At 46.9% G+C, this 15,427-nt stretch overlaps 1 protein-coding gene across 2 annotated transcripts in view; it reads right to left on the bottom strand.

Moving 5' to 3' along the window:
• ITGA9 (integrin subunit alpha 9) overlaps nt 1–15,427 on the bottom strand; it is a 344,865-nt gene that overhangs the window by 37,107 nt on the left and 292,331 nt on the right. Inside the window, exons 24-26 of one of the 2 annotated variants that reach the window (XM_086720437.1) lie at nt 9,229–9,333; nt 2,374–2,499; nt 436–555 (exon numbers count right to left, since the gene is read on the bottom strand). In XM_086720437.1, the coding sequence (XP_086576563.1) occupies nt 436–555; nt 2,374–2,499; nt 9,229–9,333 (351 nt within the window). The remainder of the gene's footprint in view (nt 1–435; nt 556–2,373; nt 2,500–9,228; nt 9,334–15,427) is intronic. The other variant, XM_086720438.1, reaches the window with a different exon arrangement.

Below are 15,427 nucleotides of genomic sequence, written 5' to 3'. Positions count from 1 at the left end.
AAGGCTTTTCTTTTTAAAATCTCTTTTTTTTCATTGCTAAATAAAACTGTTTTATTTTATTTTTTTAAATATAATTTATTGTCAAGTTAGCTAGCATACAGCGTATTCATACTGGATATCACTATACCTAATAATAATACCAATGTTTAAAAGAATTTTTTTTAATGTTTTACTTAAAAAAATTTTTTTTTTACATTTATTTATTTTTGAGAGACAGGGAGAGACAGAGTGTGAGCAGGGGAGGGACAGAGAGAGAGGGAGACACAGAATCCGAAACAGGCTCCAGGCTCTGAGCCGTCGGCACAGAGCCCGACGCGGGGCTCGAACTCACGGACCGTGAGATCATGACCTGAGCCAAAGTTGGACACTTAACCCACTGAGCCACCCAGGCACCCCTATAATACCAATGCTTTTATACGAACCGAAGGGCATTACCTTCTTCAATATTTCTGTGTTCAGCAGCATGTAAATGTCTATAGTACGACTTTCTTCTTTAGCAAGCGCGCTAAGGTTACAGTGCATTGTTAGGCAAGAGATTCCTGGTTTTTCACAGTCCTGAGAAGAGAAATCAGAGAACTTTCTTTCAAACGGTATTAAGAACAAAGACAAATGCGCAGCAGTTTATGGAGCAGAGGGCTCCATGAGCTTCTCAAACAATCCTAGGCAGAGAATTCCAAAGGAAGATCGTAATCATTCCTTCTTGCCACCAGAGGGCAATGGAGGGATTTCCTGCCCCTGCAGGCACCAGAACACGGCTTCAGGTCAAGCAAATGGGAAAAAGCCACTCACTGGTTTACACTACCCAAAAACTGGATTTCACAGGGACAGATGACTGTTTTCAAAAAGACACACATCTACGTATTCCAAAGGAATTTTTCTTCTGAGTTTTGAACACAGGATGTTATTTCCTGCATTATGTGATCTCTGCCTGTGCAGTTGGCAAACACACTTTCGTGCTCCTTTTCCAGGCAGAGCAAATTAGAGGGCTCAGAAGTCGTATCATGACTCAAGAAAACACAGGAGGAAAGAAAAGCACGTTTGACCAAGAAAACACGCGAACCACCAACAGACACCTAAATTCCAAATGTAAGTTACAAAAGAGGAACTCTTCTCTTTCGTATGGTAGAATCCAAAACGCACACACCTTCCGGCATGATGTTTCGTGGCTGGGGAAAAACTGCCAGCCGCACACAGAGTTGTGTCTGTCAAACAACGAGATATCACTATACCTAATCATGCTAAGGGCTTTTAAAAATAGTTGTATCATCAGCACTAGGTAAGTTAAAAACAAAACAAAACACAAACCAAAAGAACCCATAGTGCAAGAGGCAAACAGTCCTCCTTTTTTTTTTTTTTTTTTTTTTTTTTTTTTTTAGGACAAAAGAGAAAAAGAAAAGTGAGATGTGTCCATCCTGAAATAATAAGCTAAAGAGATATAACCAAATATATGGGGAAAGGAGGCTTGGGGAAAGCATATAACTGTATCTTCAATACCTTCACTTAAAAAAAAACATGGAGGTATAACTTACATAGAGTAGATGGAATAAATCTTAAGGGTCCCCCTTGATATATTTTTCATGTTTATACCCAGATCAAGGTGTAGAATAATTCTGGTGCTGAAGCAGGTTCCCTCATGCCCGCTCCTGTTGACATTCCTTCAAATGGAACCACTATCCTGAACTTCATTACTATTGCTAGCCTTGGTTTTTCTGAACTTCCTATAAGTGAAATATTATACTATGTGTGCTTTGGCTCCAGCTTCTTTCAGGCATTATTATGTCTGCGAAATTCGTTCCTGTTGTAGCGTGGGGTAGTATTTTTCATTGCTCTGTAATATTCCCGCATGTGGGGCTACACCACAATTGTGTACCCATCCTGTTGATGGGGATCTGGACTGTTCCCAGCTTTGAGCTCTAAGAAGATTGCTGTCAACCTTCTTATCCATGTCTTTTAGGGCACATAAGTACACATTTCTCTTGGGGGTATACCTCAGAGTGGAACTGCTGGGTCACGGGATATGGAGATGTTTAGTTTTAGTGGAGACTGCCCAGGAGTTTTCCCAAGTGGTTGTAGAACCATCAGTCTTGATTAGACTCACACTCGTTGGAGAAATGTTTTACTTTGTGCTTGGTGGGTTGCAAGGGTTTTCCCTTTGCCAGGCAATGGAACTTGGAATGTCAATTTAACACTTTGATTGAAACCTCAGGCTGAAAAATAGGACTTGACCACAGTCCTTGTGACTTTAGACGTCAATTGATTAAAACCAGATTTGGGAAATAATAAATGCCAAATAGAAAACTAGTCTCTCCATCTCCTACTCGCCTTCCTCGTGAGGACCACCCATGTTAACCCAACCAGTGAGCAAATTCTTACCAAGACTTTTCTTCCAGACTTTGTGAAAAAGGCAAATATCGTATGGAAGATATTTTCTTGCTCTTGAGGGATGATGCAGGGGGTTGGGTTTTTTTGGAAAGAACAGGTTCCCTTCTCTTGGCCCACCTGAAAGGGAAAAGAAATCTGTCACAGTGGTCCATCCCAAGAATGAATTATGAACCTGGAATCCCTTACTGCAAAGTCATCCCTTCCCCCTTGACCATCCTCCAGCGGACAATATTGCTGCAAAGCTGAAGGGTGAAGGTAGTACCATCAACCAGGCCAGATAATCCGACGTCCCTAAATAATTGAGATGAGATGGCACGCAACATGCGAATGAAATGTCACTAGGAGACGGTAAGACTTAAGGAACAAAATAAACCTTATACTTCATGGTTTCCAAAGCACATTTATAAGCATCCCGGTAGCTACTCCTGGAGATGAGCTTTCACGCTCCTTGTCTGGAGGAGGAAAATGAGACTCAGGTTAAGTCCTTGCCAGCAATCACAGAGTCTAGAACCCAGGTTTTGAACCCAGGTCTTCTAAGACCAAGCGTTCATGCATGGTCCACTGCCAGAGGTTTTCAAACTGTGTTCCACAGAATACCTAGGGTGCTATCAACCCCCCCTTAGTCATCTCCCTAGAGAGGAGAAGAGGCATCCAGCAGGACTTCTCTGGGCCCCTTTCTCTGCTCCAACTAGAGAATGACCTATAACGTCATTTAAAATCAGAATTCTGCGGGGCTCCTGGGTGATTCAGTCGGTTGAGCGTCCGACTTTGGCTCAGGTCACGATCTCACAGTTCGTGAGTTCGAGCCCCACGTCGGGCTCTGTGCTGACCGCTCGGAGCCTGGAGCCTGCTTCGGATTCTGTGTCTCCCTCTCCCTCTCCCTCTGCCCCTCCCCTGTTCTTGCCCTGTCTCTGTCTCTCAAAACTCAACATTAAAAAAATTTTAAAAACAAAACAAAAAACAAACCAAAACAACAGTGTGAGCCTTCCATGGTGGTTTCTTTAAGAATAACACTATTTTTGATGCCTAAATTGAGGATATGGTGAAAAAAACAAAGACTTCTTTACATACATCATTACATAACCCTGCTTGTCGCTGAAGACTGGACATAACTTAAGGTCAAGTTGTAAAATTTGTAATTAGTAATTCATAATTTAGGACTGTGTTTATAATCCCTTTTCTAACCAGAATCACCTGTTTAAATCAAACTCTCTCATTTTTAAAGCTCTTAAGGAAAATATAGTGTGTCTGAATTTATTCAAGAATGTTTCAGGGGTGCCTGGGTGGCTCAGTCGTTTGAGCATCTGACTCTTGGTTTCAGCTCAGGTCACGATCTCATGGTTCGTGGGTTTAAGCCCCACATCCAGCTCTTTGCTGACAGTGCTGAGGCTGCTTGAGATTCTCTCTCTCTCCCTCTATCTCTGCCCCTCCCCCCCAAATAAACATTAAAAAAGAAAAAAGAATGTTTCAACTTCCCATTCACAGTAGGGAGCAAAACTTAACATTTTTACATCAAGAAACTTCTAACTTAAGCCAACAGTGCTCATCTTTTAATAACAAACTATAGAATAAGATCCCCAAATTTGCTGCATTAATCTCAATTTTATCTTTGGTCTAAACACATATGCCGGGATTTACTATAATATATCTGAAAACAAATAAGATGGTCTAGTTCCTCCAATTCATTATTACAAAAGAGTGTGCTGCCTTTACAAATCTCTCCTAGTTTAGGACTTCTTATTCTTTAAGAATATCTCATAATTTGGTACGGTCTCAATTACTTTGTTTGAACCACAGAATCTGGGAAGATACATCAGCCTGATTCAGTCTCAATCAGCACTGGTTTTGGCTGCTTTTCGAGGTCACCAGAGGGAATTAATGGGAAGAATGCAATGGGATTTAACACAGATTTGGGAATTATTCTTCGGAGCGAGTATGGCAAACTGCGATAACTATTTGAAAGTCCCTTTTAGAAAGCAAAACACAGGTCCCTGATGTAGTGAGGATCACGAATAATCACGAGACAAATGAGAAAAACCGTTGCAATGTTATGGAAATGGGCATTCATGGTTTGCAAAAAAAATTTCAATAAGAAGCTTGGATTGAAAATGTACTGCATTTCCCGGGGCATCCGGCTGGCTCAGTCAGTGGAGCATGCAGCTCTTGATCTCGGGTTTGCCAGTTTGAGCCCCATGTTGGGTGTAGAGATTACTTAAAAATAAAGTCTTTGAGGGACGCCTGGGTGGCTTAGTTGGTTAAGCATTAGACTCGGTTTGGGCTCAGGTCATGATCTCATGGTTCGTGAGTTTGAGCCCTGCATGGGGATTCTCTCTTCCTCTTTCTCTGCCCTGCCTGTGCTCAAACGCACACGTGTGCTCTCTCTCTCTCTCTCTCTCTCTCTCTCAGAAGTAAACATTTAAAAAATTTTTGAAAAGTGGCTTTGTCATGATATATGCTGATGTCAAAGGATGTACGTGTGCATAAAACCATTTTGTGAGATGTGCGAATGGGAAGAATAATATAAGTTGACATATTATTCTTAACGTAATTTTAAGAATGCAAGTGCATAGTTAGGTTAAATATTGTGAGTCGAAGTTATTTAATTTGCGTTTCTAACTTCTTTTATTGAGGTAAAATTTATATTCACTGACACGCACAGATCTTCAGAGTGTAGTTTGACGAATTCTGACAAATGAAGTCACCCACATCACCACCGCCCCAGTGAAGGTACAATCTGTCTCTCATTCCAGAAAGTTCCCTCCTGCCTCTTTCCAGTCCAGTCCCATCCCCCACCTCCAAGGCAACCCCATTTCTGATTCCTATTAAGCTGGCCCAAAGAAGTGTTGAATGCACCTCATTAGGGAAGCGGGGTATTGTGTTATCTGGGGGTTGCCCTCTATTTAGGCACGGAGGGCACACGGTGGGTGGATGGAACGCATTTCGTTCACTGAGCATTTGAGAATTTGCATGTGTTGTGCTCATGTTCCTAATTCCACTCGTTTCTCATTCTGAAGCATCCTCCACTTAACCTGTTAGTCTTCTGGAGCGGACATTCGCGGAAAGGTCGCTTCGAAAACCGGTCCTGCTGCAGCCCCGGGGCGCCTGCATGCCTCTGCTGAGAGGGCGGGGCCTGGTCACACAAACACTTTGGTCTGGGTTTAGAGACACGGAATCTCTGAGTCTTGTGCGATGCATTTGTCCCCGATCAAAATCAGGCGTGGAGGCAGAGTTCCTCCTGGCTCTGCGAATTGGTGCTTTGGGTCTCTAGGCTGGGAGAGGAAGGGCGGGAACAGAGCCCCAGACCAGCCAAGTTGGCTACTCTTGGGTGCCAGGAGCCCGGCACTGTGAATACCCCCAAACAGGAGGAAGCTGGGAGGCAGGGCGAGGGGGTGAGCACCAGCCGAAGCCTCAGCGCTCAGCCTTGGGCGGCCTGCGAACAGGGTGCCGACAGCGATGTGATGTGACCCCGTGTGACGTCTGATCTGCCCCAGGGGAGTGTGGAGAAGGGAAGTGGAGACTGAGTCTGTGGTGGATGAAAATCTCAGCCAGTTGTGCTCCCGACTGTGGTTACACGAGAATCACTTCAATTGGGGAAAATGACATTTTTCGGGGAGGTTCAGGGTGGTCCTCGTTCAAAGGGAGATCGAAGCTTGCTTGGTGCTCTAATGGGTCTGATTCCGATCGCCGAATCCTGTTGCCGATGTGCAGATGTTCCCTCAGCTAGAACTGAGCAACCCAGTCCCTGTCCGGGTCGTGGAAGGGCAGGATTTTTCTATGTTGGGTAGGTTTGTATGCAACAGCCACGACACGACCTAGCACGTGTGCAGGCTCTGAGTGCTTTACACACATTAGCGCGTGCAGTCCTTGCCCTGGGAGGTGAGTGCTATTATCATCCCCGTTTTACAGATGGAGAAACTGAGAGGCAAGGGGAGGCCGGAGGTCCGCCTGAGGTCTCTCAGCTGGCAGGCCATCCAGCTCCAGAGCCGGTACTTATAAAATTTTTTTTTTTTTTTCAACGTTTATTTATTTTTGGGACAGAGAGAGACAGAGCATGAATGGGGGAGGGGTAGAGAGAGAGGGAGACATAGAATCGGAAACAGGCTCCAGGCTCTGAGCCATCAGCCCAGAGCCTGACGCGGGGCTCGAACTCACAGACCGCGAGATCGTGACCTGGCTGAAGCCGGACGCTTAACCGACTGCGCCACCCAGGCGCCCCGGAGCCGGTACTTATAACATGTCCCTGCCTCTCAGGTACAGAGGAGGCTGGGGCCGGGGTGGCAGTCATGCCCAGGCACAGGTGGGGGGCAAACCAGACCTTCCTGTTCCTCCCTTGATCAAGGGAGATGTTCCCTCAGCACTAGCTCAAAGTCTGGGAGGCCCAGAACCCTTCATCCTGACCCATTTCTGCCACTGGGGCCGAAGACTGACTCCTGGCCAGAGTGTGGGAGATAAAAGCGCCTGTTGGCGGAGAGGCCAGGCTTCTCCATGCTGTCTCGGCCTGGAAGGGGAACAGAGCATCCTGGAATGTGGTTTCTGGGAGGCAGCTTGGAGATCACGCCGTCCCTTGGCCTCAGCTGACAGATAAGGAACCACAGGCCCTGAGTGCCAGGACTTGTCCAGGTCATGTGACTGGCCGCTGGCGGCAAGAAGCACCCAGTGAAGGCCCAGAGGGCCTTGGGGGGCACTTGACAGTCCCGGGCGTCGGCCCGAGCTCTGCCTGCTAACAGCTGCCCGTTCGAGTCCCCGGGGTCTCAGCGTCCTTGTGTTCAATTAGGCTGGTCGCCTAGGTGGTCACTAAGGTTGCCTTCACCTGCTTATTCCATACTTTGAGGACCACCCGTGCCTTTCGTAAGAGCAGGGGGCCCCCTGATCTCACGTCAGGTAGGTAAGCAATTGCCGACATCCCCTACTCCCAGCTTGGTTGTAAACACCTTCTTTGCATACTTTTTTTAAAATGTATTTTGAGAGGTGGGGGGAGGGACAGAGAGAGAGAGAGAGAGAGGGAGGGATGGAGAGAGAGAACCCCAAGCAGGCTCAGCGCTGTCAGCCCAGAGCCTGACACTGGGCTCGAACTCATGACCATGAGACTGTGACCTGAGCTGAGATCGAGAGTCGGACGCTTACCAACTGAGCCACCCAGGTGCTCCCTCGCCACTTCTTTGCTTAAAATCAAAGGGAAACGCTGTTTTCTTCCTGCGTGGCAGACAATCCAAACACCACGGCGCTCGTGTCCAACAGATTCATTTCTGTGGCTGGCCAAGGACTCTGTGGCCATTGCCCTCTGCTCGTCCCTGCCCACTCAATTCTCATCTATTTTCCAGACCAGCCGAGTCCAAATGCTTCCCATGACACGGCTGCTTATCTTCCAGGACCTCTGGGAGCTGGATGAGGCCCATGTCTACTGGAATGTGAATAATAGGTCTTCACCAAACACACACAACAAGGACAAGAGGATGTGGGCCACAGTGTCAAGGCTGGATTCGGCCAAGGCAGCTAATGAGGGTTTTCTGCTGGCATTTGGTCTCCTTTACTCCCCTTGTCCGGACCCCAAAGAAAACATTGTGTAAGTCAAAACCAGGAGATGGTGGTGATTTGGGAAACTGTCAGGAGCCCAAGGACAATGTGGACATCACTTGGTGGCAGAGTCCGAGTTAGCCTCGGTCAGGAGCCTCTGTGGTCAGAAGCCTCCAAGGTCCCAGGCCCATCTGAGGACGAAGTGCTTGGTACACTTGGCGTGGTCTAGCCAAACCTCCCTGCATAAACTACGGGGTTCAAAGTATGAATCGGGACGATTCCAAAGGCATGATGCTGCAAAAGAGAGTCCGTTACCAGAGGAACGTCTAGAGCTTTTACTAAAGACTCTCCGGGCCGTGGTGGTCTGATAAAGGGGTTGGAGAAAACAAAGCACTCCCATGTTGTGGCCTCAAGAGAGGGGCCTGCCTATGGTACCTCTGAGTTGTTTGCTGACCTAGAGGTAGAGAGAGGACATAGGTCTCTCCTGGGGTCCCAGAACAGAGCCACCCTAATGCAGTTCTTGTCCCTGGGCCTCAAGACCAGAGGGACAGAGCAGTCCTCCAATGTGTTTTCGGAGTCTCATTCCCCAAGCGTATCACCCTCGAAATCAATCCCAGCTGCTTACGGCCCCATCCCTGTGCGGAGTTCAGATATAAACAGGAATTATGCCAGCTAACGTGGGTACTATTCTAAAAGTTATGGGGGTGCCTGGGTGGCTCGGTTGGTTAACATCCAACTCTTGACTTTGGCTCAAGTCATGATGTCATAGTCATGAGATCAAGCCCTGAGTCGGGCTCTGCAATGAGTGTGGAGCCTGCTTGGGATTCTCTCTCTTCCTCTCTCTGGGCCCCGCCCCTGCTCATGCTTTCTTTTTTGAAATAAATAAATGTAAAAAAAACCCAAAAACCATTAACAGCTACGGCACATACTGAATCCTCAGTACCCATGCATAGAAGGTGCTGCTATCAGTGGGGTGATCATACAATTTATTGTCCAAACGAGGATATTTTCGAGGGTGAAGTGGGAGACTTAATCAGATGGATGAGCAAGACAGTCCCCCACACGCCCGGGCCCTAATCTCATCGTCCGCTCTCTCACAAGCCCTCAGACATGTTTCCCTCTACCGGCAGTCGGCCTGTCATGACCTGCGTCCTTGACTCAGAGGAGGTGGTGCTTCATGTGGATCTTGGAAGATAAAGAGAACTCCTAGAGAGCAGAGTGAGAAGGGGAAGGCAGTTCCAGGCAGGGACGAATAGCATGTGCAAGGGCACAGAGGTGCCAACAGCAGACTTGAACTAGAGAGCACCTATGAGTTCAACATGGCTCACGCACTGGACGAATGTTGGGTTGCGGTGGGCAGAAAGGAGGCAGTAGAGGTGGGCCTTGACACAGAGGAGGGTCCTGCAGACAAATCTCAGCTGGAGGTGGGACAGCCACCTAGAAGGCGATGAACAAGTCTCAAAGTGAAGGAACCACTTTTCACCCGGGGCGTGTGATATTACTGCAGATTTTTAACAGGCTAAGGCACAGACGTCCCCTTTCTACCAGAATCAGCCCCATTTCTTGACCATCCTCCAGCTGGCTGGGGTCCAGGGATGGGAAAGTTCACCAAAGTGTCCCTGGCTTGATGTATAAAGTGAACTGCCTTGAACACAGTACACAGCCAATAAAAGAGAAACGGGGGACCAGATCAGCAGGGGAGCAAACTCAATGACATTAGTGCTCCCTATGAAAGATGCTCAGAGTCTTTGCCAACGTGGGTCTTAGATGAAGTTTGATTCGAAAACTATGTTTGTGGGGCGCCTGGGTGGCGCAGTCGGTTAAGCGTCCGACTTCAGCCAGGTCACGATCTCGCGGTCCGTGAGTTCGAGCCCCGCGTCAGGCTCTGGGCTGATGGCTCGGAGCCTGGAGCCTGTTTCCGATTCTGTGTCTCCCTCTCTCTCTGCCCCTCCCCCGTTCATGCTCTGTCTCTCTCTGTCCCAAAAATAAATAAACGTTGAAAAAAAAAAATTAATAAAAAAAAATAAAAAAGAAAACTATGTTTGTTGAACTGACTCGGATTAAAGAGGGCACAGGTTCATTTTTGAATAACACGTGTTTCACGTTAACTCACATTCATCTGTTAATCAGTGACTCTGTGTTCTCTGTTACATCTTGGGGTCACTTTTCTGTATCATGTCCCACCAATCACAGCGGATGGCAACTGGGTAAACATGACCCGTCCCCTGACTTGCCACCTGCTCCTCTGGATTCACACACCCCTGGAGTTTGAAAACCCAGAGAATGTTTCGAATGCCTACTTTGCTAATTCAATTACCTACTGCCCAATCTCGGAACCAAGTATCAAAAGATAATAGGCCCCTTCTGCCACAGGAGGCAGAACCTTCACCACAGTGGGTTTGGTGATACTAATTTTAGGACTCCAAGATTTGAAATAAAAATAGTACTCAGAAAATGTTTGAGAAATGATACCCACTGGCTAATCAGGCTGACCTAAGAGGTTTACTAACAGAAAGATACACTGAAACTATACCTTTTCCATTCAGCAAAATATAAACTGATAGACCATCTTTCCTCTTACAGAGCTCTTTATGTTACGCCTTATGTTAAATCACGTTGCTCTGATTCACTATTATTTCTTGGTGTTGACCGAAGAATGGTACAAGAGGCTAACATTTTACGAACAAATCCTAAAACAAACATTTTCACGTATTACCAGTCATTTCAAGTCTTTGCAAGAATATAGACCCAGAATAACGCAGAGGAGGCTGGCTGCCCAAAGGCTCCGTTCATTTACCTTGATTTTTTGACTGCAAGGACACTATTTAACATGAGCAGAGAAACCGCTAACAATCCTGGGTAGTTCCTCCTAACAGATAGATCTAGCTTTATGTAATGAGTGTCTTTGAAAGGTTGGAAACAATTTTTGTGTGCATGCATCATTTCATGCGAAGAAAGGGGTTCTCAGAGGTGTCCTTTGGTAGACCCTCCCAGAGCACGGATTCTTCTGCTTTGCGAAAAGGGCCCTCTTGCTTATCAGTTCAGCAAGTTCTGACTTTCCGATATTTACCTCTGCGTGGAGCTAGACGCTTTCTGTGTTCATACGGACACACAGAAAGGACAGACACTCTGATGATCTCAACAACAGGAGGTACGTTAACATGAGGTACTGACTTTGGCCAGTCCCTCCCAGCCTGCATCCCCAAATGAAGCGAATACCCTGTGTCTGAACCGAAACAGCTAAATGAGGGCCTAGCAGCCTTCCATAAAACAACAGCCCGCTTCCAGACTGGCAGTGTTGGGGATGGAGCAGGAAGACGAGGGGGTTTAAGAATGATCTGGTGTCGTTTAATTTTCCAGACAGGCAAAGACGGTTACTTTTAAAGAGACTGAATGGGCAAGGGGCACTAAGGAATCTACTCCTGGAATCATTGTTGCACTATATGCTAACTAATTTGGATGTAAATTTTAAAAAATAAAAAAAAAAAAAAATTAAAAAAAAATAACCAATGGAAAAAAAAAGAAAAAAAGAAAAAGACTGAAAAGATCATAATGTTCACTCTAGATGTCTCCTCTCTTTCTAATTAAAAATTATCCTCTAAATAAAATGCTATCTTCTTGGGGCGCCTGGGTGGCTCAGTTGGTTAAGCGTCCAACTTCAGCTCAGGTCACGATCTTGCTGTTTGAGAGTTCAAGCCCCAGGTCGGGCTCTGTGCTGACAGCTCGGAGCCTGGAGCCTGCTTCAGATTCGGTGTCTCCCTCTCTCTGCCCTTCCCCTGCTTGTGCTCTGTCGCTCTGTCTCTCTCTCTCTCTCTCTCTCTCTCTCTCTCTCAAAAGTAAACATTAAAAAAAAAAAAATCTTTCTTCTTCTCACTCCCCATGTCACCCGGCCTCAGCTCCCATCCCTCAAGGCCGCCACCACCACTGTGAAATGTCAGGGTGTTACAGAGAACAAAACTGAAACAGGAAATCAAGGGGCAAAGCTTCAGAACCAATCTTCCAAAGGAAAAGGAGAACATAATCCATTGTACAATGTGACCTCTGTGTGAGTCCGCCATTATTTCATACAATATTTCACTTCTTACGATAAAAGCCAACGATTGTTTCCCCCTCACCAGCTCTAGGGTTTGGCGAAAACAATGGCATGCCCTCCCCGCTCCCCCACACCCTTTTCCTCTGGGTGTGCTGGCCAACAGGCTGGAAAGTCCGTAGTTCAGGCACCACCAGGCCGCCCAGTAGAACAGAATTCATTTACATTTAATCGGAGAAAGCCAAATCTCCCAGAGGAGGCCCATTTCGCGAGCACCGGGATGGTCTTTCACTGGAGTTAAAGGGATACAGATGGGAAATAGTTTCAGAGAAGCGGTGACAACAGAAGAATTTCCAGATGCGGTCAGATTCTCTTCAGTGAAAAAAGTGAGACATAAATATGTTATCTGAGCACTTTGACGTGCATGCCAAAAATGTTTTCCTTCCACAGATAATGAAACGTTTTGGAAACAGAACAATCTGTTGATGTGGATAATAAATGAGTCAGTAGCCCTCATGTGGGACACAACACAGCCCTTGGATTTGGATCGGTTTATTCAGATTCCGGGTCTAGCTCTTAGACCCATCTTATGGTAAAGAACAAAGCCCGTCCCCATCTTCCATGAAAAGATAAAGTAGCACACCTGTTGATTCACTGAGTTATCGCTGCATTTATTAGATGTATCCCTTTATAATTATCCCTTTCTCAAAAAGTAAAGAACGATCATTTTCTGATTATCTCCCGTGGAGCCGTCTGTCTAACCTCCCTTCCAACTTTCTGAGACTATATTCGTCAGAGCGGTGAAAAGAGAATCCTTAGGTCTAAAGTTTCAAGACTGTGAGACGCCTAAAATGTGCTTCCGGTCCTCATGAAGGATGAGTGAAGCTGGTTCCCGGACAGCCGGGGAGAGAATCACTTCTCAGCGTCTAACAATGTTGAGAAAGTTCCCTTCGGTCAGAAGAAACTTGGTGTGTATATCAGAGAGGAGTCTTCCTGTTTTGGTGCTTCTGAGGCATCCACAGCAAGTCCTGGGCAGGTTCAATGAGAACCACGTGTTTCTAGGCAATGACCGACAGCTCTGTTTATCCTCAGGGAGATTTCCTGTTAGCAACTCCAGGAACCACCCCTCACCCGGCAACGACAGGGCTCTGTGTCATGATGCTCTTCAGGAATGAAGGAAAGTAAATGGTAGAATCACTCACTTCTAACCTTTATCCATGTCAGGGACCAGAACAATCCTGTCCCAAAGTGTGGGCATTCCAACCGGCCCACACACCAGCTACGGAGCATTAATGCTTCCAGAAGTCACAGCGGCCGTGAGTACAGGACCCTGGGCTCCTTGATCAGCTGGCGCCCTCAGTCAGCAGGGAGAGGTCACTGACTTGATTCATTGGCTCCGCCCACACGGGTTAAAGGGCAGCCTCTGGACCACACTGTGCAGGGACAGCCCCGGCTGAAGCTTATCGCCACCTTCCAGAGGCTGCGTGCTGAACGTAAGCTGTGCAAAGAAACACACACTTCCTCCCTCTAGCCAAAACTAAAATTGACCCAAGAGCCCAGGAACGTAACTCTCTCTCCAGAATTCAATCAGCCGTCTCCCCGTTTTTAAGTGTCTGGCTTCTGTTAGAAAGAAAAAAAAATTGAAGCCAACAGAATCCTGACTCATTTTAGGAACTGGACTATTCAGCTCACATTCAGACATATGCAGAACCAAGGGAAAAAGAAAAAAGAAAAAAATGGTTGGAGGCCACTGCTGAGATCAGCGGACTTGACTGTGTGTGTGTGTGTGTGTGTGTGTCTGTGAGGGAAAAAGAGCATGTTTTCACGATGTCAGAGAAAGTGGAGTTCAAGTTTGTTCTGAGAGGCCTTCATTTCTGGTAAGTGATTTGGCCCCTTATTTCAAAGTTTTACCTTTTTACTTATTCCCACTTTACAATTAAGGCAGCCTCTGCTGTGAGTTAAGGGAAGTTGCCAAAACATCTTGGCATTTCAACTCAACGCAAATTTCCTGACTTCCGAGGACATATGAGGTGCTCATTAGCTATGTTGCAGGGTATGCAGGGGTCTAAGGACACCACCCTGTCCTACGGCAGAAAGAAATACTTAATGTCGATTCTATTCTTTCATTTATCTGAGCACATACTATAGTCGGGCCACCAAATGCTGGACACAAGGCAGCCATGACTTTCTTGTCATAGTGTTTTCAATCTTGTGGAAGAGGACAATTGAAAAATAGTCATTTCAGGCGGTGACAAGTACTATGAAGAAAGTAACACAGAGAAATGGGATAGAGTTGATGGAGATTTGCAACATTAGCTAAGGTGACCAGGGAGGACCTCGGTGAAAAGGTGAACTTGGGGCTCAGGCTCACACTATGAGAAGGAGCCAGCCATGCAAAGAACTGGGGGTAGAGTGCTCTCACAGCAGAGGCAGGTGCAAAGGCCCTGGGCAGGACTACCCAGGAAGGTATCTGGGAAGGCTTGATGGGAGAGAGGATGTGTGAGAACTAGGTCTCGAGGAATGAGTGGGCTTTCCGTAGCCAGAGGGAAGGAAGGAACCATTAGGAAGGCCAGGAGGCCCAGCGACGTGCGTGGTGGGTGAATCAGCAGCCCTCATGGTCCAGAGTGGCTGGAAGACGAGGTCGGGGGCAGAGGATATTGGAGGACATGGCCTGGAAAGGTGAATGGGAGGTCACGCAGGGTTTTAGACCACGTGGTTTTGACCATTCAGATCTCCTTGTTAATCTTTTTTTTTTTTTTTTATTTTTTTTTTTTTAAATTTTTTTTTTTCAACGTTTTATTTATTTTTGGGACAGAGAGAGACAGAGCATGAACGGGGGAGGGGCAGAGAGAGAGGGAGACACAGAATCGGAAACAGGCTCCAGGCTCCGAGCCATCAGCCCAGAGCCTGACGCGGGGCTCGAACTCACGGACCGCGAGATCGTGACCTGGCTGAAGTCGGACGCTTAACCGACTGCGCCACCCAGGCGCCCCTCCTTGTTAATCTTTTTTACAGAGAACCCCAGGGGTGTCCCTGAGAGTTACACAGATAAGTTAATACAAGTCCTCAAATGGCAAACCAGGTCCTCAAGGAGAAGAAGAACATCCCCCTGGACTCTGCATCCTGGGGTTTCTAGGCCTTGAATTCTTGTTAGTAGGAAAGCCCCTCCCCGGATGAACGCTGGTTTGGTATAGGATAAGCCCTCGCATTTCAACAGAAAAGCTGAGAGTGGAGAAGGGGGAATAAAAGAAGCATGGGTCCACTATGGAGGAGAGTAGTAGACCCTGAAAAAAAAAGTGAGTGGTTCAATGTTGGGTTATCTGCTGGGTTGGTTTGGAGCACCAGACCTGGCTGGTGCACAAGTTAAGTTCTGGCCTCCAGCAAGCCTGCCACAGGGGAGACTTCTTCTTGCAATTATCCTCCGTGTGTAACTAAGTCACGGAGCCCAGGCTTTCGCTCCTGCAAAATGTGCCTTAACAACCGGCCGGCTTCAGAAACCGG

The sequence above is a fragment of the Puma concolor genome, chromosome C2, assembly GCF_028749965.1.
Source record: "Puma concolor isolate L17-30 chromosome C2, mPumCon1.1.hap2, whole genome shotgun sequence".
NCBI lineage: Eukaryota > Metazoa > Chordata > Mammalia > Carnivora > Felidae > Puma > Puma concolor.
The sequence above is the reverse complement of the archived record's forward strand: the minus strand, read 5'-3'. Positions and strand labels throughout refer to the sequence as shown.